At 39.6% G+C, this 21,516-nt stretch overlaps 1 protein-coding gene across 1 annotated transcript in view; it reads left to right on the top strand.

Annotated features, from left to right (window-relative positions):
• Positions 1-21,216, top strand: part of PPP3CA (protein phosphatase 3 catalytic subunit alpha) — a 213,195-nt gene extending 191,979 nt beyond the window's left edge. The window contains exons 11-13 of the mRNA XM_044428195.1: positions 7,744-7,828; positions 11,232-11,329; positions 19,465-21,216. Coding sequence (XP_044284130.1) covers positions 7,744-7,828; positions 11,232-11,329; positions 19,465-19,661 — 380 coding nt within the window. The 3' untranslated portion in view covers positions 19,662-21,216. The remainder of the gene's footprint in view (positions 1-7,743; positions 7,829-11,231; positions 11,330-19,464) is intronic.
• Positions 21,217-21,516: the final 300 nt, after the last annotated feature.

The raw sequence follows: 21,516 nt of genomic DNA, 5'->3' as shown, positions 1-21,516 counted from the left end.
TCTTTAAATTTTGCTGCTGTTAGCTGACACAGCTACTCTTGGAATTTTAGATCTCAAGGCTCTTACAAGATAGTACAAGATGCAAAACACTAGTCTGTTCAAATGTACATATCACATAGCAAACTAGGAGCACAGTGGGAATTTCCACAGCACAAACAAAACCAGGCACTGAATAGCTTCTGCAAGAAGTTATCTTCCTACTTTTGTATAGCATTGAGACTGCAACCCTAAACTATATTTGCTTAAAAGTAAGTTACATTAAAATCAATGTACTTACAATACACATAATTGACTTTTTGATTTGATTCTAGGTTATATTTATCTTTATTTGCTATCATTTGTACCTTTACTTGCCTTTACTACATGTTTTTTCTTCATCCCCACCTCTGCCCCCAGCCCAGTTTCATCATCAGAGTGACTGTGACTGCCAGTTAAAATCATATCTTGGTGGAGATTTGAATAAACCTGGTTCTCCCCAGTGCTAGTTCTCATTCTAGCCATATAAGTGAGCTGCTTCTGCTCTTGTAAACATGTAAAGCTTGATCTTCCCCTAAAGAATTGCATGCCCCAAGCAGCATGGCCCATAATATACCAGGCTAGAGGTTGTCTTGCTGCATTTTTATTTACTGCACAATTTACTAACAAGGCTTTGAGCTGAAGAGTGTTTTCCTTCTCATAGTTCTTTGTCCTTTCCTTTTCAATGTTCTGCCTAATTTCTTTCTTTTCTGTTTTTCAGAACTATTTAAGCATTACTTTCCCATTGGTGTTGTCGTGTTTTATACTCCCTCCCCTTTTTTTCAAGTTCTCCTATCTTCACTGATCTGTTTTCTTTTTCCCCCCCTTTGGAATTTCATAAGAAGATCCTATTTATGCACAGAAGAAAGGTATTATAAAGCGGGCAAGAAAGGCTTATTTTGCTATTGTGTGACTTTTCCAAGTGCTAACTCTCAGGAATTTCTGACTTTCCTCCTAGTGTCTCCCATAGTGATTCTCCCCTTAACTCGTGGTGCTGATTCTACCAAGGCCTCGGTATTGTTCTGTGCACTAATAGACAGCTATGCTAAACATTTAACAATAAGTACATGACTGACATAGATTCAGGATAAATATTATGTTGGAGCATGTTATATGTGAAGGCAGCAGAGAAGTGTCTATAAGGGCAGGCTTGCCACATTCACACTTAAATGAGGTAGATTAAAGGTGCTATTTACAGGAGGAGAAGTATGCATGAGTCATGCTTAACCTCCCCAGTACACTTCCCAGCATCCTCCAGGCATTTCTTCCAACTGGGCTTACTGGACAGTTAGACTGGGAGTTAGAATAGGGTTCAGCATGCCTTACCTTAAGTGTCCCCTTCAGTTACAACTTACCTTAATGCAGCAAAAGTGTAATGACAGACTGGTCTGCCACCATCACACTTGGCTTGGGCATTAGGAGAAAAAGAAACATCACCTTGCAGATCTGGCATTATCTTATCAAGCATCGTCAATGAATGCTGTAAATGCTTAGTTATGGTCATACACCTTGGAATATTAGTAGAATTTATTTAGACTAGGTTACATTTAAATCAGTTCCCAGAGTTCAATTGTTTTAACTGGCCCATTTCTCAGTTCTTCAGATGCACATGAAAGGACTTTAGGTCAAGATAATTTATAATTCTATTTTTCAAGACTTAATTATACAGTTAAAAATTACTTATCTAAGTGTAATACAGGTCATTTGATCCTTCCATGACAATGCTGCTTTTTCATGCTTTTCCTTCTTTCCTGATCGCCTTAGAGGCCAATGTGTCAAGCCATCATGGTCATACTGGTGCCTAAAGCCAGCTACATGGCTTAACTCCTAGCTGTAGTTTCTATGCAACCAAAACACCCCAAAGATGCCACATTTCATAGTGTACTTGAAAGAATATTGGCAGGATAGTGCCTTGCACAAGAAAGGACCTTTAGGGTGGATCTTCCCAGGGTTTCAGGTTTGATGCCTCACATGTACAGCTTAATAGGTCACCGATGATGCAACAGGCACTTTTTTGTGAGACCCTGAAGAACCATTGTTAAGCAGTGTAGGCAATTCTGTACAAAAAAGACCAAGAAGTTGACTCAGTTTTTATCAGTAGTACATTTTTAGCCTGCTTTTTTCCCCTCTTGCAAGAGATCCAGAGTGGGTTAAGTGATTCTCTTGTTCTCTATTTTCTTCTCATAACAACAAAGTACATCCCTTCCAATGTAGTGGAGAAGGCAGCTTCATTTGTGGCACAGAATGTGCTGTGCATAGACTGCCCTTATGAACATCTGGCTGCCTCATCCAAAAACATTTTTTTAAAAATCTCAGATGTAAAAGCATGCCTCCTGGAATCAGGTGATTACATATAATGGCTGTATTAAAGTATTAAGTTGAGGTTGGAGAATGCAACCCCTGCTTAATTCCTTCTGGATTCTGGGCATTTCCAGGGAACTCTGCCCAACCTGAGTGGGATGGTGTAACTTGGTGTCCTGCAACAGCAGGGGGTTGGGCTCGATGGCCTTCATGGCCCCTTCCAAGTCTACTATCCTACAATTCTATGAATCTTGAGAGATGATCAGTGAGAAGATGATCAGTTGGAAAATGCTTCCCAAGAGTGTTTGGACAGTGTACTAGCTGTAGTAGTCCACACGTACACTTACTTAGCTTTTTAGTCTACCTGTAGCTGAGGCTCTTTTTCTTATGCACACACAAACACATATATCCTGTTAGCCTTTGCTAAGGAAAGAGCTGCTGAGTGAGCAGCCAGTTGGTTATCCTTGCTAGATGGTACTTTGAGCACCACCCCTCAGTGGCATGCAGTATCTCCCACCTACCCTTCCTTGTCCTGTAGAAATATTCCCTGGTTGAGGATACAGGTTTGCTTCTCCACCTATGGTAATACTCCTGTTAGTCAGGAGATCTTAATCTGAGTAGCCTGAGCTTTGGTGCATGGCGAGACTGCCGTGCCACTTCCTGGCATCAAACAAATTATTGAGACTTGTTCTTTTATCTGTAATACCATCAAGAACCTATAATCTTCTATGTTAATTCTTGAGTGTGTCCCCCATTGATTTTTTCCCCTGTAGTACACCTTCACAGAAAAGCCCATAATACATATTTAACTCCTATTACTATATAAGTAGAGTGTTTCATATTTCTCTGTCCTGCTCATTCTGCAGCTTAAGAGTGCCTAAGATAGGTCCAACTGTGTTTTATGAGTTTAACCTATTCCACATTCTTCCAGCATCTGCCTTAGCACTTGTTCTGATTCCAACCTCATAGCAAGTTGGGGATGGACAATGTAAAAGCCAACTATCTTCAGACTAAATAAATGGAATTATAGTTCATGTTGATTACATATTAGGAGAATATTTAGAAAACAACTGAGTGTAGATATTGCCTATTCTAAAGACTGAGGGTGGGTTTTTACTAGAGTATTCCATGCAAATAGTGTCATTGTTTCATAAACATTTTTTTAAAAAATCTCAGAGATGCCTAGAGAGGAAAGAATTTTTCTGGAGGCAGACCGATTGGTTGAATACAAGTGTTATATATAATCTTCTTTATTTATAGTCATTCTTTCCCAATAGCTTTCTTTCTCTCTTTCCGTATGCCTTTTTCCTATTGTATTTTGTGTCTTACTCTTCTTTCTTATTTTTGCCACTGCACTTCTTTCAGAGAAAAGCATTGTCTCTGTCCTTTTCCGTAGTGTTACCTATCAGTTTGTTTTACTTTTCCTTCCTACATTTTCCTTTACACAGTTAACAAAGTTTGCTCTACTGATCCTGTGTGTTTCCCTTACCACATGAAAGTTCCATTGACTTGTCCTGTCCTAGCTAGTTTCTGGGGTTACTGTAGGAAGGGCAAGCTACCTGTTGTACTCCCTGTCATTTCTGCCAGCACAATCTGATTGGGTCTGGTGGACTTCTTGAGAATATATCACCTTAAGCTTTTGCTCCATTACAGAAATGTGCAAATTAATTCTGCCTTTCCTTTCTTTGAGCAAGAAGCTTTCTGTACTGCAATGCCATTTACTATGGTTTTAGAAATTCCTGTGTAATTTGGCTAATCCTCAAGTAATTAGTAAATTGAAAACATAATTCCTTTTCAAAGCCAAATCTTGTACAATTTCCTGATATTGCTGTGGCAAAATTTCCATTTTCCATTGTGTTTTAACTAAATGATTCTCACCCCAGAACTGTTCCATAAAACCTAGAGCATGATCTGCATATGCTTGAATGGCATTTTGTATTTTTCTTCCTAATGAAAAAGGTATAATTGTGATATGCCCAAAGAACGTTTGCTGTTGGGCAGATTAATAAATAAATATAAATAATTAAATGCATTATATATTGTGAGGTGAAATTAATTTGGTTATAGAATGGGAAATATTCAGCACTGAAAAACTTCTGATTTAATGTTTTAGGAATATCACCTGCTCTGCTGAATTGCAACTCCTTGATCTATATGACTTACCTGAGGGTGCCCTCCTCAGAGATGTACTGTCATCCAAGTCAGAGCAGGAGGACAGTAGAAGCAACCTTTGCCTCCGTCTTCACTAGACGGGTTTCCCAGTGTCCTCCCTGCCCATCAAAACACGCACACCTTCCTCTCTCTGAAGCCACTTTCCCAGCCTCAGAGCGCTCCAGCACAGTTCTTTCCATGCCAGGTCTGAGGGAGATGTTGGGTAGATCTCTACTTCTTTCCTGTAATATTGGAGCACTGCCCCCAACCTTGGAATTTGGAATCTGAAATATCCTCTGGCCCTCAGACACTGTCTAGGTCCCATAGGCTTCCTCCCTAAGACATCTCTGTTAATTTTCCCCCCATCAGTGCAGTCAAACAGGGAAAAATGGAGTCTTTGGAGCTTGAATCTGAGAATATAATAGGAAGTGACTGATTACCACCCCCATTCTTCTTTTCCTCAGCACAGTTTTTCCCAGTCTTAAGAACTGTACAAATTTTTCCTGTCCCATTCTAACGCATGTTTTCACCAATAATATTATATCTACTCTTTCCATTCTTAATAAACGTTCCGACTAATTTCTTATATTAGAGGAATTCCGTATGTTAATATTGAGGGAAAAATCCTGTTACTGGTTACAATTGCTTCCAAAAATGTGAGGAAAGACTAGAAACAGATTGGAATCCTATCAGCAGGCATTCAGTACTGTGGAGCATCTCCTCTTCAAGACTGGAAACTAACTCTGGTGCACGCCTCCAATCCCCTCCTAGCTCCTGCAGAAATCTCTGCAGTGGCAGTTGGAGAAGAAAGAAAATAGGTTTATCAACCATCTCTCCATTTGCAAAGGGAGAGTGGGTGTGAATTCAACAGATCTACTGCTATCGCTATCCTTAACCATCAGGTGAGTTAGACTAGCTCAAGAACTTACCTAAATGTTTGATCTGCCCCTCCAGCTTCTTTCTAACAGGGCACAGGGTGGAGCAGAGTTTCCAGTGGTGAAGGCTGCACTCAGTGAGCGCAGAATTGCTCTCCTTGTCTTGTAGACAAATATAGAACATAAAATGATCAGGTTGGTGCAATCAGCACAGCCCACCATGGCCTGTATAAGTCATGATGGGGTGCAGGGTCCTGCCAGACGGTTTCTGAATATTCAGGAACCCGATGGTTGTATTTTCTGAACTCTGACAGCAAGCGATGTGCAAGGCTTAAATAAATCTCCCAGGGCCTTAGGACAGTTATGCAAAGGTTATGGAGAGGTTAAATCCTCTTAGAGCACAACTGCCTAGAACCAACAGCTTGACAAGCGATGGCAGATTGCCCCCTGCACGTTTCAATAAGGGTATTTGTCCCCATACCATATACCATCTTGTTTTTCAGGTCCTTTTTGAATACCTTTTAGTTTATTTCTTTATCACTTACCTTGGAAGGGTCACCTGTCCAAATGATCTTCTGTATTGCTTCTTTTACCTGGAAGCATCTTTTACTTTGAACACAGGGCAACTGATAAATTTAATAAATACATTTCACAAAAGTATCTAAAGTGAACTTCCTTCTAATGTCATATCCTGCATTAATTCTCACTGTAGTCTCTATTTCAACCACTCAGCCTGATTCCAATCCCAGAAACTCTTTAAAGTGTTCTTTCACAAATCATACAACTTCTTGTCCTCGAGTTGTTCTTGAATACCTCTAGTGTCAAATTGAATTTCCTTGATTTGTGCTTTTGTTCCTCTGTTATTATCATGAAATTGTGCTTTCATCATGTTCTATTATTACATTTTATAATTGCACTTTTTGTTTTTCTGTATTTGTTTTCATTCTGGTATGACTTTCATGGCACTTCTGTACTGAGATTTGAGCTGTGTTACTTTGCTGGGTGTAGAGGAGACACTCCCCCCCACCCCCCAAATCAGTTCACATGCTTTCTATGCTGGGCACAGAGGAGCATTTCAGTCTGCTTACTCACCTGAGTGCAATTGCTGGTTGCCTTTGACGACCACGATATTGCTTAAATACGAGGCTGACTTGGTCATTAACTTTTGTACGTTGCCAGGATTTCCAATAACCAAATCGGCATTTTCAAACCTAGATGAACTAAATTGTCAAATAGAGTATGGGTGAGTGCTTGTTGATGGGCACTGCTAGGCATACCCCAAACCCCTCTCTGAGTTATATTTAATGACCCATCAATTTTAATTGCTTTTCTGGCATTCTTATTCAGGGGGTCTACATGTTACACACTCAAAACATTTAGTTATTCCCTCTTCATGTGCTTTAGGCAACCAATATTCAAGTCAATGCTTTCTGTATGTGTTTTTGAAAGAGCGTCTTTACTTCCCACTACCATTCATGCCAATCCTATTATTTGATGTTAGGAACGGTGCTTTATGCAGCATTTATGATTACAGAGAGAGAAATATAATTCCCCTTTACAAATGACTGAAAAGTTATTTAAAGGTTTTGTTTTTCTGATCAAATTTCAAGCAACAAAGCATCAACACCACTACCCAAAAACCCCTAGCAGGGATAACAATGCATACAGGAATTTAAATAATTCTGACATGAAATCCCTTATGTTTTCTGCTTCTCAATTATGTAACTAATGTGTGTGTTCCGAAGTTCAGATATGCTCCAAAATTTCCTAAAATGCAATTGCAGGCTATTTTCTGGTAGATACATTTCCTCTCCCACTGTGTTATAATGCATGCAATATACAACATCTGCTTGCAATCGCAGGGCACCTAGCAGTTATATTTGATAGGAAACTCTCTCCATGCAGTTTGCTGTCAGACACAGCTTTCCTCCTAAACTGCATCACCCACAGAAGACTCCTTGCAAGCCAGAATCCTAATAGCATTTGCTGGGTTGTATTCAATATTAGTGTAATGTAAATCCTATTCATTTCAATGAGCATAGTCTGAGTAGGACTAACAAGGAATACAACTTAGTGTTCCAGCTAAAGCCAATGGACATGTGATGTATGCAGTCCTGGGAGTGGGTAGTATGTGGTGTGGTCCCAATTCTAGCACATGTTCACAATGTAAGTTGAATGCTTGCATAATGCATGCATAAATGATGCACACATTAAATATATCCATGGATAAAAATACGACCAAACTTCTTGTGCAGCATATAATGCTTTAAATATGTGTAAATATTCTAGCGCCATGGCATTCAGATGTTGGTTTCAACAGGCAAGCTAGTTGGACAAGCAGTTGGAAAAATGATTAAAATCGAATGACTAAATATCAACTGTATTTTTACAAATCTTTTAGGTGCCACAGCTGCAGCTCGAAAAGAAGTGATAAGGAACAAGATCCGGGCAATAGGCAAAATGGCACGAGTGTTCTCTGTGCTGAGGTATGACATCCATTTACTTTGCTATTTATTAGAAACATGGGGCAGCATTTGTTTCTCGGTGCTTCGCAGTCCACTTTGAAATGCTTCTTGTGTGTTAATATACTAATCAGTAAAAAGTTTTCCTCCGGAAGGGTTTATATTTCAGGTAGATTATAGTCCTGATCCAGAGGTTTCTTGTACATGCCTTACTTACAGTGTAAGTAAGCAAGATTTGGCTGTGCTTTATGAACCATCAAAGAAGCATTAGTTTCACTTCACTCATGTTCCTGGATATAACTGCATACAAGAGAAAAATTTTGCTCTTCGTCTTACTCCAAGCTGCTCATGTGTTGTTATAGGAATGAATGGTTTTAAAATATCCATCTGACATATTTTAAGTTAGTTAATAGCTAAATTAATCATTTAAGAATATCCTTCTATACAGTGACCCACTGGTTTACTCTACAGTTGGAAACACAAGGCACTGTTTCTTTAGTCCTTTAAATCTTTTCCCTTCTGTTTTTGACAGAGAGCAGGGCTATTTCATTTTCCTTGACATACTGAAGCTGGGTTTAGCTGTTTAGCCAGAGTTCTGAGAACCTACCTCACAACCGAAGGGCTGCAAAACAGTGGGATACAGTGCAATTTTTAGGGCAGGCAGGGGTGCTTAACCCACCACTTTTCCCCTACAGACTACTTCCTGCTCACCCTACAGCTTTTCCCAGCAATGCAACAGACATGCGCTTGTGCATTGTCAGGTCAGATGGAGTGTGGTGAAGCAGCAGCGGAGGAAAGACAAGCAACCATTCTGCTTCCTTTTTGCATATCATGCCTTCCCCATTACTGCTCTGCAACAACCACCACCAACACTTACCTATCCCTGTCTACCACTAGTCCTAACTTAAGTTGCAAAAGTGAAAGATTTTTGGCATTATAAGCACTGACACGTGATGGAAATTTCAGATGCTCAGGATGTTGCCTGATTGATGTAATCTTCATGAGAATATGTCTAGTCTAACCCATTTTTTTAGTATATATCCTTGCATATTCATTATGGGGAATGTAAATATGCCAGATGGTTGATACCTTGACAGTTAGCCATACATGTATCCAGTAATTTTTAACAATGTATTAAACTGCTGAGAATACTTGTCCTCTATTCAGAAAATTAATTTTATTTGCAGTGCAGATATAAAATTAGTGCAGTGCAGATGTAAATCCAGGAAATTTTAAATGCTTCTCTGAAGGAAAGACTGATGCTTTTCCTGCTAAAAAAGGCAGTGATTAGGCTCCTTTTGAAGAGGACAAACCTGGATCCAGAAGATGTTACTAATTTTAGGCCAGTAGCCAATATCCTGTTCTTGGGCAAGGTGCTTGAGAGGAGAGTTGGCTGAACATCTCCAGGTGCTCTTGGAAGAAACCGATTATCTGGACCCATTTCAGTCCAGTTTTAGGACTGGTTATGGAACGGTAACTGCCTTGGTTGCCCTGTGGAATGACCTTCACTGGGAGAAAGACAGGTGGAGTGTGTCCCTGTTGGTTCTCCTGGACCTTTCAGAGGCATTTGATACCATCAACCATGGTATCCTTTCAACAAGGTTGGCCAAGTTGGGATTCGGGGGCACTGCTTTGCAATGGTTCCACTCTTACCTGACTGACCAATTCCAGATGGTGTTGCTGGGGGAATATAGCTCTGCACTGTGGCAAGTATGTCATGGAGTACCTCAGGACTCCATTTTATCCCCCCATGCTTTTCAACATTTACATGAAGCCATTGAGAGAAGTCATCGAGGAGTTTGGGCTCTATCTCTGCTCTATCTCTCATTTTTATCAAACCCAGGTGAGGAGGTGATGGTCCTAAATTAGTGTCTGTTTGGGGTGATGGGCTGGATGAGGACCAACAAATTGAAACTTAATCTAGACAAGACAGAAGTTTTGTTGGTAGGTGCTCCCGTGTCCAGATGGAGAATATCTTCCCTTTCTTGGATGGGGTTGCAGTCCCTCTACAGGACAGGGTCCAGAGCTTGGGGGTGCGTCTGGACCCTGAGCTATCCCTGGAGCCCCAGTTTGGCTCAGTGGCCAGGAGTGCCTTCCATCAGCTCCAATTAATTCATCAACTTTCACCATCTCTGGACAGGCAGAACCTAACAACAGTAATCCATTCACTGGTAACTGCTCGGTTGGACTATTGTACTGCATTCTACATTGGGCTGCCCTTGAAAATGGTCCGGAAGTTACAAGTGGCACAAAATAGAGCAGATAGGCTGCTGACGGGAATTGGTAGTACTAAACATATTATACCAGTCCTGTATGAATTACACTGGTTGTCCATTGAAGTCTGATTCCGCATCATGGTGCTCGTTTTGATGCATAAAGCCCTAAATGGTTTAGGACCTGAATATCTGAAAGCACATCTCCATCCATATAAGCCTACCCAGACCCTGAGATCATCATCAGAGGTCCTGCTCTGGGAGCCATCTCTAAAGGAAGTTAGGCTACTGGTGGCAGGGCCTTCTCAGATATGACACCCCATCTATGGCATCATCTGTGGAATGCGTTCCCCAGAGAGGTCCGCCTGGCGCTGTTGTTATTTGTTTTTCGGCGCCAGGCCAAGATCTCTTTATTCAAACAGTATTTTAATAATCTTTAATATTTATAGTTTTAATTATGTAGCCAGTGTGTTTCCAACTTTTAATTGTAATTGTAATTCTATTTGTTTTATTTAATTGTGTTGTGAGCCGTCCCGAGGCTGTGTAGCAATGGGAATGGCATATAAAAACTTTAAATAAATAAATAAAAACTTCCCAGGGCTATTCATCAAGTGTCTTCTTTAAACATATCCCGGGACCGGACTGATTTTTTTTATTCAAGGAGCATTTTAATTGTTGATGATTTAAACTGGAATTTAATTTTACTTATATTTTAATGTAAATTTTAGTTACTTAATTTAGATAGTTTCAATCTGTTGTTAAACTATTATTTGGAGCTCCTGCTATGTTGTTATAGTATGTTATTTATTATTGCTTTTCTAGTTTTAATTGTTTAAACTGTATTTATTTTAGGATGTTTTATGTTGTTCATTTTTATAATGTAAACTGTCTAGAGAGCCATGCAGCTATGAGACAGTATACAAAGTGATGGATGGATGGATGTTTTAACCCTGAACAAAAATTATGTTGACAGAAATACGTATTTCTCAACAGTGGGAGCAAAGCAAAATTATGTGATTCATTTTGTGTAGCCTTCTTTAAAGTATCAACCTGGTGTCTAATGCAGGTTCTAGCAGTGCCAATCCAATAAATAAATAACATACGATATAAAAGGATGATCTCTCATCTGGAGCTGGCTCTAGAAATGATACACACAGCCTTACCCTGCCTCCCCTGATTGCATCAGCTGAATGGTCTCTTCCTTTTCCTGCCAGGGAGGAGAGTGAAAGTGTGCTGACACTGAAAGGGTTGACTCCAACAGGAATGCTGCCCAGTGGGGTGCTCTCTGGAGGAAAACAAACTCTGCAAAGCGGTAAGCATGTTTGTGCATGTCTGCTGTGACTGAACTGCTAAACTACAGACTTTCTCATGCTCCTTTCCATTACACAAATGCAGTCTTTAGGAGGGGAGAAAAAGAGAGAGATCACAATGCGACTGGAAACTGATTCACACGGTGTTGGCTTTTTTGCCTTAATAAATACACAAACACAGTTTTCAAAACAACTGGTTACAGTTGACGTTGTATAGTGGATCCTTCTTAGGACAGGATTTGTACTTCTGCATAAAATAATGTTGTTGGGGGAGAAGAACTCTAGCTCATTTCTGTGCTAGTTCCCTGGGATTTTGCTGCCTCCCAGGTCTGTCAAAATATGTCTGAATGACATAGAAAGGTCTGTGTCACAAGAGGTCAGACAGAAAGAGAAAGCACATCATGTACAACCGGGTCCTCCACTGCCCATTCATCGTGGAGTTGAGCCATGTAGACTCCCTCAAAGGTGGTGATCCATGCATGCATCTTTGACATCAGAATGAAAAACTGAGTGGGTGTCTGCACCAGCGTAGGTGGCCCCTGTGATCTGGGTGCATAAACAAGGACATGTCCACTGCAGTTGAATGCATCTTCCTCACTCTAACAAACACTTGCATATCACTTACTCTCAGGCTGAACCTTAGCAGGCCAAGCACTAGCACCTGGCATACCCAGGTTAATGCTGGGCCCTCAGAAGGGTTCTCTGCCACATCAGGCCCATTGCCCCTACAGCTGGAGCCAATAGCATAGCCACCATGCTCATTTCTCATGGGCTCTCATTATAGGGAAGTTAAAAGGGCAGTTATGCTGGCATGACTATGTAGGTCCAGCTCTCCCATTAGGCCTTTGCTGCTGCCAGGCTACCCATGAGGCTGCCTGCCTCAAAGCAGCGCTGGAAAGAGAGCCAGGTCCATGAGACTTGTCTCACTGGTCTGGTGGGACAGTCATTTTCATTTCCCCACCAGTGGGCCTTGTGCCTCTTTCAGAACAGTGGCTGGGCTGCCCCAACCCCAGTGGGCCATTCCCTGCTACCTACCATCAGGTAAGCCTGGCTCTGCTGAGGAAGTGGGTCCTGCTGTGGGCAGTGGGGGAACTTTCCCAGGGCAATATGAAACGAGTGCTACCCCTCAAGGAAGCATTCAGATCACTGAATACATTCCTGTGTCCTATAGCAGAATCTGTCATCATCACATTACCTTGCTATCCTGCCATTTTATGGTCGTCCTTTACTCCAGTTTGTTTGTTTGCTAGATTTGTATCTACCCATTTATTAGATTTATCCCTCCCCTTATCCTCACAATAACAGCCCTGTTGGGTGAGTTAGGGTGAGAAAGAGTGACCCAATGAGCTTCATTTTGTAGCAGGAACTAGTCCCCGGATCTCCCAGGCTCCCTGTCTTACATTCTCACCACCACTGTACTTCCTCTCCTTCACAACCCAGCTGTTTATGAATCTACTTCATTAAGATAAGGGGTAGGGAACCTGGTGCCTTCCAGATGTTTTGCCCTACACCTCCCATAATCCCTGAACATGGACTGGCCCTGCAGACTTGGAATTCCTGGACTTGTACATTACCATTGCCAGGTACCCTTAATTAATAGCAAGTGATGGTTTTAGGCCATTGCAATGGCTATCAAGTTAAGTGGGAATGAGAAAGAAAGATTACAGCTTCTCCTCCTAAATATTCCACCATACAGTGTAGCAGAGGGTTGTTCCACTGCACATACAGGCAAGGTTGTTTTTTACAGTGTGGAAAGCAGCAGTAAGAATGTTACTGGAATAACCTCTGTGAGGACCAGCATGCATATCTAAGTCTGGCTAAAGAATACCAAACTGTATTCTTCTCCTTTTCCTCTTGTTCATGGAGAACTTCAGTGAAGTTACTTGAATGAATTGGAAGGGAAGAACATGCTGAAATTGGGTTGGCTTTGTAGACAAAGACGGAGGCACTTTCTTCCCCTGACAGTTTCAAGGCCTCTTTTGTGCAAGGCGCACTGTAGGGCTATAGCTAGTAGAATATTTCTCTTCTAGAAAGGAGCCTCAATCCAGTGTTTTAAAACATAACATTATTCTGTTAGCTGTTTACTCCTGTGCAACCTATATTTCATGCACACATAAGTGTCCTACTGTAACTATGATGTAGCTTTCAATAACTGTGAGACATGGACATCCACTTTTTCAGTAACTCGGTCTCAGCCTCTAACTTTCCCATTTCTTTCTTGGAGTTTCTTCCCTGTATTTTTCCCTTTTCTATCTCCTTTTCTCTTATCTAGAAGATTCAGGTATTCTGTGGTAAACTCTCTTTTTGGTGACTTGTGTGTTACACATATGGTAATGTTCTGCTTTGTAAATGCTGCAGTACGAACCACTAACGTGTGTTTGTCTCGCTCATGGAATTTTTGATGTTCATAGAGGATCTTTTCCCTATTATTAGTCCTCTGATTTTGGAGAGAATGAGTTCCAACAAAAATGCTGTGGTTGCCTTGATAAAATACGTGTTTCTGTGACATTGTCCAAAGCCTTGTTAAATCAACTGTTGGGAAAACCCCTCATACTGCAGTCTTATAGCTTAGTAAAACTTTACCATACACAACCCATTAGTTAACACCTTGCACCGTTCACCAAATATACTGAAATCTACATAGTTTCTGTTAAGCACATTTCCCGACTTGATGTATTAACAGAAAATATGGGCAATATATTCTGTGAAATGTGTACATTCCTAGTAGCCATTATTTTCAATGTATTCATGCTGGTTTGGATCCTGTAAGTCATCTTAATTTCTGTTGTTTCTCTTACATATTATGCATATTTCTTTTAGTTATTTAGTTCTCTTATCTGCCACACCTGAGGGCTATAGATTCCATGGGGGAATTTGTCCTTGATGCAAAAATGACATTTAATGAGATTCCACTGATTTCCACATTAAACATTGAAACTTTAAAAATGTAACATTCTGAATTGGCCAGCGCTAAGTCAGTTTGTTTGACAGACAGTTAAGTTTCCTTACTGTTACATAAAACACTGGTGGTAATTTAGATGCATCTGACTGTCAAAAATATCATGATACATTAATGATACAGTTCTAAAATGAACTTTGATTTCTGCTTACAAATTATTCTTAATCCCAGTTTCAAAGACTATAGTCTATGCTATACTACCTGCAACTGTGAAATGTTCAGTTGTTCTGCCAGCATTTAGATCTGATCCAAATTTAGTTGTTTTTTTTAGTGTCTTTCATTACAGACATTTGGGGGGATGCTTAAAAAGATGATGTTCTGTGCACTCTAAACAAAACAACCGACCCCACAAACCAAAACTTGAATGCTGGCTTTGAAAGCTCTTCCTAATATGTCTTTAACATGTTTCTAGTGAGTGTGCATATATGTGTGTTTTAAAAGAATTGAAGCCCAGGGGAAAAAGAGAGAAATGGTTGCTCCAGAGTTTACAAGCAGCCTTTCCATGAAGTAATTTCTCACTGCCTGTGCCTGACCACAGGAAGTGTTCTAATATTCCTGCCACCAACCCTGGTAGGGGGTTTTTCTGCTGGCTTAATGTCACATCTTTCTTATTGGGCACCCCTCAATCTAACTCGGCCTATTCAATGATGTCCTTATTCTCTGATCAGTATGAATTTTGAGTAAGTTGGATGGACAATAACGGTAAACCATTTCGATTTCATCAACAATGTCATTGTTTATATTAGAAGAAACAAGAATATTTCACAGCTTTCCCCCAGTAAAAAAAGAAATCTATTGCCTGCAATTTCCAATACCTGTGTTTGTTTTGTGTGTAGCATTCTGTGTTGTCTGTTGTGTCCAAATCCAGCACTTACAGTAACCTTTAAGTGTACTAGCTCCTTTGCTATTCACTGACTTGTTCTTAGAGTTAAATCCTCTGCTCATTTTTCTCATTCGTTTTGCTACCCCTTTCTTCTCTTCAGCTACTGTTGAGGCTATTGAGGCTGATGAAGGTAAATTGGCCAGACCCCTTTCTGTTGTCCTTGCAACAGAGAAGGGCTCTGCTGGGTGTATTCATCTTTGCTGTAGCTTGTATAGAGTGTGTGGGTGTTGAGCTAACAATTGTGGCTCAGTATTAACCTAAGTTTACTTGCTTTAAAGGGGAAAGTGTTTCTTTTGTTGTTGGTGTTGTTGTTTTTTTAAAGTTGCAACAATGTTCTGATCTGTGTCCATTAAGCTAAAAGTGCTGAATCAATGTCGCACAAGGATAAGAAAACTTGCAACTCAGCTTAAAGGGGGCATGGCAGCTCTGTAGCAGAAGTGATTTGACAAAGCAATCCCTTTGGAGGAATCTATCTGTTCCATACATCAGCATCAGCTATATATAAAAATTGAGAGAATGCAACATTCTTAAGTCGAATGGGGTCCTCCCTGTACTGAAATCATAGCAAAAGTATATATTTATATATTTTGAATGAGTCTTCAATATAACTCTACAATGTCCCTTTGGGGTGAAAAAAAAAGTTAAAGTAACAAGAAATGGTAAGATCGTTTTTCCTGCAAAACTCTGGGAACTTCTTGTAATGCACCCATTCATACAAGCACTATTTTTAAATGATCACTGGCACAAATGAATTACTTTGGAAGATATTTCAGTGCAAAATTTCAGGCTGCCTTTTTCAAGGATCCTTTTATTACAGCTTCTAAGCAATGTGGTTAGTTATACAGTTAAGAGATTGCCAAATGCATACAAAAATATTGTGATGTATGCAATAATACATTTATTCATTCAAATTGTTTTCTGAGAAGACTCTCAAAAGTTCCCCTTTAAAACAAAGCAACAACAAAATCTTCAGTTGTATTTTGTTCTTGCCCCCCTAAAATGAAGTTTTTCCAAGCAAAAATAATTAACCATTAGTTCTTTTGGCAAGGAGTAATAGTGCCTTTTGGCCCCCATCTGGGTTTTTTATCTTTTTGTTACAGCAGTGAACAAAATTCTTAGAAAGAAGTAAGAGAAAATACAACTGCTTTCTAAATAGCAGCTCACTCACTGCTATTTATGTTGGAATCCTCTATTCCTATTGCCAAATTCTACTCTGCAGTGTGCATTCTTGTTGACAAGTTTGGCTGTTTTTTTTCCTGTGATTTCTGTGACTGTGTCGTGTTTTTTATTATTACTCTCAATGTAAACTGCTAAAAATCATTGTCTGACCAGCAACCGTAGCAGAGCACAATCGTCAACACTAAGATGTATAAAATGTCTGCTTGACACCAAGGTTAATTTAAAATGCAGCCCATTCTGGGCATATGTGTTGTTCAAGTTAAACTTTGCATTAACCAAAGATTAATTTTGAGGATTAGTTTTTGTTTCTTTGCTTTTCAAGTTTTTCTCCTTTGTGAAATCTAATACAAATTCTAATTATATGAATAATTTTACTTGGGGGCCTGTTTAGGCCTTTGATGGAGCCAACTGTTCACACCCTCAACTTCAGCAGTGCATCCTACAAAATCAGCCCGCATTACACTTTACATTGCCATTCATTATACACCTGCTTCTAGGGACTGGGTGAACAATTAGCAGCATTGTGGTGAATTTTTAAGGGATATTTGGATGTTTTGCTATGATTGTTTGTTCAAGCATAATTGTGAAACATCTATGAAATTTGATTGGAATGGGTGGAGACTTGAATACTGATCTTCAGGGGAGGGGAGGGCCAATCTAGACAACTGAGGGTGCTTGGGCCCATGGTAGGTTCCACAACAATTTGTGTTGTCTGAAGTGGTCAGACATGCAGTGACATGTTGGATTGGATCCAAAGGTGCCCTTCCACATGTTGGTGTCTCCCAGTCATGGAGACGCCATCTTATACCTCATGCTAGAATTTTATGTAAGGAAGGGGAAATGGTATGCAACTATTTTCTTCTGTTTGCACAGTCCCTTGTACAAACGGAAACAGATAGATTCTACTTATTTAAAACACTGTGTGCATTCTTGTGCAATTTTGTGTGGAATTGCACTAGCTGATACTTTCTTTCCACTCGTGGTTCTTTGGATCCAATCCACTTACAGATTGCTGATATTTTCATGACTTTTGATGGCCTTAAGGCTGGTTTCATTTCCTACCACTTTAGATGATGCAGAATGCAGTGGATTCCACCCAGTAATGAGTGCAAAAGAGCAATTAAAAATCACCACATGGCGGAAAAAAACGGTCCTCTGTATTTGTCTGCAGTACATATTTCCCACAGCAGTGGTTGGCATGAGAGGAGTTGTACTTGCCACAAAATTCAACACAAGTGGTTTAATAGTACCAGGGACTTTATTCATCAGGGGAAAATGTGAAAATCATCAAAAGCCGGAAAGGATTGTGCTTTCTTCTTAATCGAGATCAAATTTGATTAGAGTTCCAGATAGATAAAGCAAAGAGCAAATTCATTCTCTAGTCCCCTCCTTTCTGCTCACACGCTCCAGTATTCCACACCCCATGTTGCTGGTACTAGCTGACCATCTTGGCTTTCTTGCATGTTCAGAAACTGAGCAGAAAGAAACATCACCAACATTCTTGAAATGCAGTACATATTTCATGTGTCTTTTTAAAATTGATCTAAGAATGCTTCACAGGGTAGAGTGATCAATGTGCTAAGCCTTATTAATAGACTGTTGCCAGGATGCCCCTGATTTTCATTTTAAGTGCTGTCTAATATAAGTCCCTGAAAAGAACAGAATAATATCAAGCTCCTTAAATATAAATATAATATTGAGTTGGTGAATACCCAGTGAGATCAATGTGGAACTCCTAATGTCATTGCTGAAGGGCAGGTTCACTGACTTTTAAAATTAGTTATTGGATCCCATGTTCTTACACTTTCAACATTAAGAAGGGCAAATATGTGAAGGGAATGGCACCAATGGGCCATGGCACACTGCATTACAGCAGCTTAACCAGACTCCTCTGTAGTACTTTAAGACTGACAGAGAAGGTTATTGCTCCTGAGGAGAGCATGAGCATTCTTGTTGCAGTGAAATAATGGAAGGCCTTTTCCTAATGCTTTATAAGGCTGGCCTCATGTGATAAATTTAATACAAATTCCAGGTGCCTTTGTAAATGGAAACAATCTTGTTTCCCATGATTCCCAGAGCAGACCATTAAATAGCAAGCTACCTATTCCTGTTCTCCTTGCTTTCCTTTCCTTTTTTATTATGAATTTGCTTGTCTTTGTCATGGTCAAATGGTACATCATCTGAGATGCTGACCAGGCTAAAGACTAACCAGGTTCCTTGATTTTACCCAGGATTCTTAACCAGGATTTAAAGTTTAATTGCTCTCAGATGCCATCTCTCTCGTTCATTTACAGAACTTGGTCAGCAGTCTAGACATTGGGCCTGTGTAGACAAGGCATTTATTGTGCACTTGTGATCCCTTGCAGAAGTTTGCTGGGCCTTTTCATGACATCTTCCTCCAGGGCCTCTCCTGAGTTTTCCAGACACTCTCATGGCTTTATTTAGAGCAAGGAAATTCTGATATTTTCCTCGATGGCACCTTTATTCACCACAGAGGCATGCCAAACACAGCCGAAAACCAATTCAGATATTTTCTTTTAATGTTATAAAGTTATTGCAAGGTGATTTTTACATTCCCAATTTCAAATTAATGTCTCCATTCAGACCTACACTTGTAACTGCTGGCATTTTCCACATCAAGCCTGAGAATAAACAGGCTTCCTGCTGTAATTCCATCTGCCAACATGAGGGGAGACAGGTTTACTGCATGAAATTGCAAAGCAAAAATCATTGTGATGATGTAACTGCATTTTTAAAAGTGTGCTTTGGCCTCTAGACTGTAAGACAACAGATTTCAGTTGCTCATTACATTTCTGTGAGCACTACTAACTCCTGCAAAATTGTTAATCTAGACCAAGCTACAGAATAAAAATGTCAGAACTGAATTTTGCCGAGAGCATCCTTATCTTTCAAGAGACATGGGCTGTTTCCTTTCTAGCTGTTTCCAAATACATCTAGAAGCTTTAATTGCATTGTCATTTTATTTTCTTCACCATTAAGGAATTTCTCTTTCAGTTAATTGTTCAATAAGCTGATGATATCCCAACCCTTTGTTCCATTGACTTTCCTTTTCTTTCTTATTTTTGTTGTTTTTTCCCCCCCAATTCTCTGTATAGCGATCAAAGGATTCTCACCACAACATAAGATCACGAGCTTTGAAGAAGCCAAAGGCTTGGATCGGATTAATGAGAGGATGCCCCCACGCAGGGATGCCATGCCATCAGATGCCAACCTTAACTCCATCAACAAGGCCATCTCCTCAGAGACTAATGGCACTGACAGTAATGGCAGTAATAGCAGCAATATTCAGTGACCATTTCTGACTTGTGATTTTTTTGTTTTGGAGCTGCAGGGCATGATGGGATAACTGCTCATCAGCAGTTGGATGTTCTTGCCTCTGATGATAGCTTTCTTGCTCTGGGGGCCAGGTGTTGGATTCAGTTTACAATATCATCTAAGAAGAGATAGTAAACTTTATTTTGGTGGGTGGGGGGTGGGGGTTAAACACCTCCTTGGATATGCCTTTAAAATGCTTGTAGAAAACTAAATGAAAGCTAATGCTGGTATATATTGCAAAGTTAGGGGAATGAACATGTTTTCCTACTGCATTGGAAACTTCTAGATATGTTAACTGAAAGGCCTTTTATTATGTTACTGGATATGACAACTTTGTCTGATTTCTTACTAACTATTGTACGTTTACAGTTGCAGCACTAAACATGGACAACATCAAAACATTTTTAACAAAGTGATGTACAAACTAAATAAGTAGACTATTTATTGATAATGTTTTGCTACTCTTGTCAGACGATGGCGATCTTAAAAAAAATTAGGCAATCTTTAAAGAAGATATAAAAATAAAAAGAATGTTGCAAATTTGTTAAAAATGCCAAAAAGGACAGTTTAATTTTGTACAGATTATGCTTACCTCAGGTTTCTTTAGTGTGCTTGAATGCCCTTCTTTAAATAGAACATTTACCTTAATTAATTTGGCAGTGATAAATCTTTTTCTTTTAAGTTCTTAAGAAAAAAAACTGGAATAATGATATCCTTCTTTTTTTCTTTCTTTTTTTCTTTTTGCTGTTTATATTTAGGATTATTATTATATTATTATTATTTTGGCAAATCAAGTCTTGGTTGTGGCTTGCTGAATTTAAATATTTATGAGTGGTGCATTTTTAAGTATAGTGAACAAGACACCATATTAAGTGCAGTGAAAGCATCTATATTCTGTAAAAATCTGCCTATGCATGTTTTTTAAGAAAAAAAATTGGCTGTATAGGCCTGTATGGGACTGTAATGCGCTTAGTGGTCTGACTTATACTGGAAATGTATGTATACTGGCGTACTTTATATTCTCTAAAAAGAAAATGCTAATGCCTTTGAAATTTTGTAATCAAAAAAAAAGCTTTGAAAAATCTAAGGGGGAGAGTATTCTTAAAAGTTTTTAATATAAGCTTGTCAGTGCACATATAGATGGGTAGCATGTTTAGCAAACCTTGTGAAATTTAAACTAAGTTTGTAGTTACATGTGAAACTAAATGCATGAAAACTGTTAATGTCATGATGGTTTAGTCATTTTGTTACGTTCTGTCATGTGCCACAAAATGTGTAATTTTTTCACTTTTTTCCCATTGTATATCAGTTACGGGTTACAACTGGTTCATTCTTAAAGGAAGAGGAAAAAAAAACCAACAAAACAGTCCACTGATATTTTTTAACAATTGTATAAGTGCCCAAGTAATTCACTACAGCCTACAGCCTTGCCTTTGTAATTTGACTTATGAAATGTTGGCAATCAAAGCATGCACTTGTAACAATGAAAAAAAAAACATTTTATATTACTACTCAATAAAAATGTGCATGAACCTAGGACTCCTCTCACTAAATCTCTGAAGCATGGCAATATGTACTAGAGGCTCACGGGGTTTGGGCGGGGCGGGGGGGGGTCTCACCAGTTGGTTTGTCTGTTGTATATCCTTTTTAATAGCCCCTGTGTACAGGTCTGCATGTGTAAGCGCCATTGCATGAGTACTTCTTTTATACTTCAGTTTTGCAGTCCTTGGGAAACATTGCTGTGATCTCAAGAGGGGTGATCCATTCAGATTGTTTTCCCATCTCCTTCCCCTGGCAGTCACTAGGAAAAGCAGCATGAAAGCTGCTATTCC

The sequence above is a fragment of the Varanus komodoensis genome, unplaced genomic scaffold (genome assembly GCF_004798865.1).
Source record: "Varanus komodoensis strain SLA01 unplaced genomic scaffold, ASM479886v1 scaffold2, whole genome shotgun sequence".
NCBI classification, from domain to species: Eukaryota; Metazoa; Chordata; class Lepidosauria; order Squamata; family Varanidae; genus Varanus; species Varanus komodoensis.
This window is presented reverse-complemented; position numbering and strand designations above follow the sequence as displayed.